This window comes from Bidens hawaiensis, unplaced genomic scaffold, assembly GCF_021521415.1.
Source record: "Bidens hawaiensis isolate Kalapana, Puna unplaced genomic scaffold, B.hawaiensis_p1.1 tig00013690_1, whole genome shotgun sequence".
In the NCBI taxonomy this organism is placed as follows: domain Eukaryota; kingdom Viridiplantae; phylum Streptophyta; class Magnoliopsida; order Asterales; family Asteraceae; genus Bidens; species Bidens hawaiensis.
Window position 1 is genome coordinate 527,916 of NW_027492164.1, and position 7,594 is coordinate 535,509.

At 33.5% G+C, this 7,594-nt stretch overlaps 1 protein-coding gene across 1 annotated transcript; it reads left to right on the top strand.

The window, feature by feature from the left end:
* Positions 1-1,078: 1,078 nt before the first annotated feature.
* Positions 1,079-6,315, top strand: LOC143544690 (uncharacterized). The gene is made up of 11 exons (XM_077036730.1): positions 1,079-1,174; positions 2,851-2,964; positions 3,630-3,748; positions 3,874-3,920; positions 4,007-4,107; positions 4,212-4,299; positions 4,396-4,504; positions 4,887-5,037; positions 5,157-5,228; positions 5,313-5,426; positions 6,110-6,315. The coding sequence occupies exons 2-11, from the start codon at positions 2,902-2,904 to the stop codon at positions 6,200-6,202; spliced, it is 957 nt and encodes a 318-aa protein (XP_076892845.1). The 5' UTR covers positions 1,079-1,174; positions 2,851-2,901; the 3' UTR covers positions 6,203-6,315.
* Positions 6,316-7,594: the final 1,279 nt, after the last annotated feature.

A 7,594-nucleotide genomic window follows, 5' to 3' on the forward strand; every position in this document is an offset into this window, starting at 1 on the left:
GGTGGAGGGGTGGGAGCAGGTGGTAACATCGCTACCACTCCTTCCATTATTCTTTCTGGGTGGCTTGTGCGGGTGATGTAACCTGGAGAAAGAGGAGGTGAGAAAAACATGTTTGTGCATACAAGGGAGGGTTAGGTGGGTAATGTGGTACCGGTGGATTCGGGTTAAGACCGGTTCAACTACAGTGACTGAGTTGGTTATTGGGTGGGACGGTGGGTAGTGCCAGGCTGCGCCCCCTTCCACCCTAATAAAGTAACTTTCAAAATCCATAAACCTAAATATTAAACACAGATGGGTTTAAAATCTATACATAATAAACAAGTAACTGGTTGCGTCACGTGTCATAATTATGTGAGGTTCCAAGTGATAGGCTTCCATTTGAAGAAGTGCCATCTAACACCCTACAATTCCTGCTCGGGAAATAGAGATAATCAAGTGTACCATAGATTGTTAGTGATCCAAATTAGGGATGTGCAACAAACCGGAAAAACCAATCCAAAACCGAAACATTTAAACCGAAAAAACCGAACCGAAACAAAAACCAACGATTTTGTTTTATGTTTTTGTAGAAATCGCACCAATGGTTCGGTTTTGGTTTTGGATGTAACAAAAACCGAAAAAACGAACCGGGCCGAATTCCTAAATTTTTGTTTTTTTATATTAAATAATTTATAAGAATTTAATAAATATGCAACTCCAATATTTTTTGTTATCAAATGTATGATGGTCAATTATTTTACAATTAACAAAATTATTTATATTTATATAATAATTTTTTGTCAACCTTTTTTTTCGGCCTAAAATTTTCAAGTTCAAATGGGAAAACCCGATAAAACCGAAACCGAACCAAAACCAAAATGAAAACCGAAAAACCAACACCGAAAAAACCGAAGCCAAACGGTTTCAAAAACTCCAAAAACCGAACTTTTATTATTCAGTTTAGTTTTAACCAAAACTGAATCGAACCGCATCACGCACAAAGCTGATCCAAATTACCGTTAAAAAAACTTCTGCTTAATATCATTTATTCAACAATAAATTAATAACGAGTTTGTAAATAATAATATTATTTATGGAGTGTGCCGCGACGGGAAATTCACGGCGGTGCTCCGGCGGAGCCAATCGCCGGTGCGACGGTTGTGGTGCCGTATACTACTGCTCCGCCAGTCATCAGGTTTTCTATTATTATTATTATTATTAAAACAATCACACAATTCGTTATTATATATCTTCAGCTGCTTAAACCTCAATACAAACCCTAGATAATCATATGCAACAAATTTGACTCTGTGGATCACCTTCATTTGATGCATGTGATCAGGTTTCCGAAACCGAACCTGAATTATCCGAAATACGGAACCTGAATTATCCGAAAATTCGGATATTCGAAATATATATTTTATAATTGTTTATTATAAATATGAATAATAAATTTAGGATATACAAAATAAGTTTACTTTTTTGACTCTGAATATTTGGATTTCCAATATATATTTAATTAGTATGATAAATATGAATAATAGATTTAAAGTAGCTAAAGTAGTGATAAATCCTGTTAATAAAACGGGTCCTATAGACAGCCCATCTATTCCTAATTTCCAACGGAAATCAAAAAAATTGATCCATTTATAGTCCTCTACTAGTTGGATTAATGGATCGTCCAATTGGAAATGATAACAGAATGCATAGGTTGTTAGAAGAAGTTCTAACATGCATATACATATAGTATACCACCTAATTACCCTATTTCCTTTATGGGGAAGAAAGAAAATTAAGGAACCTGCAAATATTGGTAAAACTACAATTATTGTTAACCAAGGAAATTTGTTCGTGGTAAAGACAAGATACACTTGGACCAGAAAAACCTGTGCTCAAAAATATAAATAACTTTATTTTTTTAAATCTGAATATTTGGATATCCAAAATAATATGAATAATAAATGTACTTTTTTTAGAATTATTATATCCAAAATAAATATAATAATTTTTTTAATTATTAATGATATAATATGAATAATAAATTTAGGATATCCAACATAAGTTTATTTTTTTAAGTTTAAATATGTTTTAAAAATTAATAAATTATAAATGTACTTTTTTTAAGAATTATTATATCCAAAAAAATATATAATAATTGTTTTCAATATTAATGATAAATATGAAGAATAAGTTTAGGATATCCAAAACAAGTTTATTTTTTAACTCTTAAATGTGTTTTTAAAAATTAATATATAAATAATAAGTGTACATTTTTTAGAATTAGGATATCCGGATCCGAAATTTTGGTTACGGATTCGGATAGTGATATCTAGGGGTGCAAACGAGCCGAGCTACTCGAGCTCGAATTGACAAAAACCTCGGAACAAGTAGAAACTTTTTAAGCTCGAGGGGATCCAGAGTATCAAATAAAGCTTGTTTAGTTATCGTGCATGAGCTCGAGCCTTGTATGGGAAGCTTGCTTAGGCTCGTCGCCTGTTAAGAGCCTTATTTATCTTGTATGTTTTACCTCTTTTGGACTTTATTGTACAACCGAGCTTTGGCTCGTTAAGGTACTACACGAGCTCAAGCCGAGCTTAGGCTCGTGTTAAGGTTTTTCTCAAAATATATAAAAATAATTAAAAGCGTATATAAATTAATTAATAAATAATAAACGAGCTGAGCCCAAGCTTGAAAAAACAACTCATAAGCTAAGCTCGAGCTCTCGTAAGTCAAAACGAGCAGAGCTCGAGCTTAGTCGAGTTTGGCTTCGGCTCGTTTATACCTCTAGTGATATCAACCATCTGAAAATTTCAGATATCCGGTTTTGAACACCCTTATTAACTATTTGTGTTTGTAATAATTTGGTTTAAGATATCACATTGGAGTGTTCATAAAGAAGAATGTGGAAGACTAAAACAGCAAATGAGTTGTGTTAAGCTGCTAAATGACTTCCCTTTTACTTTTTCCCGGGAAGCTACTTATCAGGTGATTATATAGTTTGATCAAAAGGCCAATTTGTCCAATTTTCTAATACAAGATTAATACAAGATTGATATGTAGTATGCAATTTCTTGAAGATTGTTAAGAGTTATAATTAAGGGTGCAAACGAGCCGAGCTCGACTAGGCTCCAGCTCAGCTCGTTTTGACTTACACTACAAGAGCTTAAGCTCGAGCTCAGCTAGTTTCGAGCTCCTTTTCTAAAGCTTGAGCTCGGCTCGTTTATTATTTAATAATTAACTTACATACATTTTAAATATTATTATAAAACGTTAAACGGGCCAATGTTTGGCTTTGCAGTGTGAATTTAGCACATGAAGTCCAAAAGAATTAAAACTTAAAAAAAACACAAGGATCGACTAGCGTAAACGATCTTCTGATACAAGGCTCAAGCTTGGGCTCGATAACTAAACGAGCTTAATTTGAGGCTCAGGCTCGGCTCGTTTTGAGCTTTTTTTATCGATCTCGAGTTGCTCGCTAGTGGCTCGGCTCATTTGCACCTTTAATTATATTGTTGTAAATTTAGTACACAACTTGAATCAATCCTAGTTTGTAAAAGTAAATCATTGACCTCAAAAGTCAAAAGTGTTCTCTTGATTAATGGAGCTTATTTGGATGATTTTAACTGGTTTAAATGACTGAATTGTTGCAGGTGTGTGAAAAGGTGGAGACCAGGTGTTCATTCTTGGATAAACTTGGAATCCACCTAGCAGGAATCTGGATCTGTGAATGCAGTTGCGGATCCTCAGATTTGCCGTTGGATCATTTGAGGTTTCTATTGTAATCTTTTATATTCTTGAAGTTTAATCAATATAATTGCAATGTCAACATTTTGATTATTATTATTATTATTATTATTATTATTATTATCACTGTTTTATTCATTTTATTGATAGGTCTGATAAGGGATGGAGTCTTCCAAATAGATTATGTCCTTGTAGAGGTAATTTTATAGTTTATCAATTATTATAGTTTTTAAATCAGTTACAATTGCTTCTTAAAGCTGCAATACACAAACTCAATATGCAGGCCCTTTGTCTATATTAAAGAAACAGTTATGCAGTTGGAGTGAATATTATGAATGGCGAGGCATCTCTTTAGATTCTCCAGTTGCTCTTCTTCTTCACTGGGTACTAAACTACTATTACTTCTCGTGAATAATAAAAATATCATTTTGTAGAATAATATGCGTATGGTTAATACTTTGGTCATTAATACTTTGACTTTATTCCAGCCATTGACCATGTATCAAGCCATTCAACTTGCTTTTGGTAAACAGTTGACCAATGAAACTACAGATGAACTTTGCATACACTACCTAGGTATTATTCCACAAGCATTTTTCTTTTTCTTTCTTTTTTTTTAAATAATTTTAGAACCCGATTCTTCATTTCACTCAGTGAACTTCATTTATGAAGGTCCAGAGCGGGAACTTTATCAAACTGCTGTCTTTGGGGAGTTGCATGCTCTTCTTCCTGGAGTACGAGTGCATATAGATTTCGTGGGGCCCGAAGTTCCACATGACAGGTCAGCGTCATATATTACTAAGAAACTTGATTTTAGTGTACATTTCATATCATACCTTTACCGTTTTCCCTCAAATTACACGTCAGCATCACATTCATCCTGATTTTTGAAACCATTGAAATGGTCAAAGTTTTAACGGTAGCATATCATACTTTTATCATTTTTCCAAATATTGCTGATGTGGCGTGGCGTCTTATTTGCCATTTAGTGTACGAGAAAAAGACACACGACATCTGATGTGGCATTTAATACTTAATAGTTACTCCAAGTATAAATCTTCAAAAAGATATCATTTTTTTTTTCAATTTATAAGTTATAAATATTGCTCTTTCCACATAACCAATCTTTGAATGTGACATCTGACGTGGCAGCTGGTATATAGGGACGGTGAGACAATCAGTCTCAGTAGCTATGCACATTGCATGGAGGCAAACTGCAGTTGTAAAACTCCTATAAGTACCGATGATTCTTCAAAGATTACGTTAAGGTTTCATTCAGGCTATTATCATGACTGTTATGAAGAACTCACCAAGGTATATATTATTATTATTATTATTATTATTATTATTATTATTATTATTATTATTATTATTATAAATCACCAGTATTTTACTTTATGCATTTTAAATTGCATTTTATTCTTCATGACCAGGAATTTCTTCCTGATTTGATCATTGCTCCAAATGCCGGTATTGCTGCTTACAAAAGCTGGTTACCGACTATCGTATGTCTTTTATCTATATGAAGTTTAAGTTTGTATACTTTTAACCGTTTGATTCAGTCTGACTTGTTTGAATTGCAATTTCAGGAGTTGATAAGAGAAATAGAAGTTCCAACTATTTTTTCTGATTATTGTGAAGAAGCTTGTCATCTTGCAGCTAACTGTATAACCTCTGTGACCGGTACTCCACTCGCAATTCCTGTAAGTTCACTATATCTTTTAGTTATCGTCATACTTGTGTTTTATAAATATTTGTTTTCTATATTTTTATATTCTTAGTACAGTAAAACCTCTATAAATTAATACTCGATAAATTAATAATCTCGATAAAATTCGTAATTTGTTCGGTCCCAACTTTAGTACCAGTGCAAATTTGGATCCCAATCGATAAAATAATAAGATAATAACTTTTACGAAATCCCGGTGTATATATATTGTTTTTTGTTGAACTTCAAATCTATATTGAGCTCATCTTTAAATCTCCTCATTGCACTTAAGAGTTGGGGCATTGTGTTCTGTAATGCAACAAAATGTTGTGAAGAGTTTTTGCCGCTTGCAATGCTTCTTTCCGAGTGAGTGGTTCAATTAATTTGTTATTAAAAAACAATGAACTTGACAAATTAAATTAATTTGTGAATGTACCTTTAAATTAATAAATTATTTATTTATCGATATAATAATATCTCGCTAAATTAATAAAGTATCTCGGTCCCAACATTATTAATTTATAGAGGTTTTACTGTATATGTACGTCTGATATCACAAAATGTGTGTATCTTTTTAACGCGTTATTACCGTAAGTATGTGCATAACGTATATAGAATATTTTTATTTTTTATTTGGTTTTCGGCCTGATGTGATTTGTTTTCGACTTTACGGCTCAGGTTCAGCTGAACCCATTTAGGCACCCTTTGGCTGTTGAAGACAGTGCTCTGCTTCTTCCTTGCTACTCAAATTGTTTCTTGTTTGGGATATAGAGTATATATATGGGCTGAACTCATGGGCTGGGCTGCCAATTTTTTCTGTGGGCTTGAGCCCATTAAGCAATTTGTAAGTTCATATAATTTGTTAGCCAAAAATAAAATAAAAAAAGTTATTGTAGATGAGTTCACATGGTTGTATTGTATAGCTGATTTTGTTGCGGTTAATGAGACGGTTTGTTAAAAATTAGGGTTACATGTATATAAATTATAAAATTGCTCGAAGTTAAGCTGCTAGAATTTGAATAGGCTCGGTGTTTGGTTGTATTTAGACCGGACCGAAAATTGGAAAATATGCAAATTAATTTGGGCTAGCCTTGAAACATCCGATAGTCTATAAAGGCAATTGCTAAAAAGAAGCAAGCGTCCAAAAGAAAACTAAACCGAGTTACAATTTTCGTGTAAAATTGAAATTACATTGAACATGCCCTATGTTTGATACAAAGAAAAGACGTAACTAGAATCTCTTCCAAAATCCTACCTGAGCATGCAATCATTTTCTTAAATACTTTGTTGTTTCTCGACCTCCATATGCTCCACAACGTCGTAAAAAAAGATCCCCCCTGCCTTTTATATTCCTTTCGATAAATGTTTTTGCTAGTATTCTCATCATACCAATCACCGATGAAATTCTGAATCAATGGGAGCTTGCACCACGCCAACACTTAGGGGCGGACCAATGTACACCATACCGCATCCTGGGACTCCATTGAATTTTGAATATTCTATAGTGCATATATACTAATAGTTGTAAGTAGAGGTGTAAAAAAACTGGTTTCAAACAGGTTCACCGGTTTCAAAACCGAACCGGGTCGACTCCCAAACTGGCCCCTAAATCGACCCAACCTGCAGGTTCGGGTTTAATTGAAAACTGGTCATGTGACTTGGGCATATATGTTTTTTATTGTGGGTTGATGCCTGATGCATGCTTCTTTGCCTCCTTGGGCTTCACCAAGTCCAATTGTCTAAAAGTAGATAACTTCTCAAATAACTTTACCTGTTTACTTTACTCTAAAGGTGAAACCATAAAACTTGAATGCATGCATACATTATTACAGTGTAACACTAGGTAAGCAAGGTAGTTACTAAGTACTAAGTAGGCTAACAATTCACAATAATATTAATAATTAACATGCATGCTATAGTAATGTTACCGTTTTTTGAACCCTTTTCTTTTACCGTTAAAAAAAAGTACTTGGAACTAGTATTAAAGAGTTTCACAACACTCTTTATTCACAGTTATTCCTTAATCATAGAAATACACTCTTTGTTCACTTTCAAATGGCTATTTCAAGTGCTCCAACTCAATCCACTGTTGGTGCAATCGGCGTAGTTGTTCAAATTCATCCTATCAATAGAAACCGGGAAATATAGTGTAATTTTTGTAAC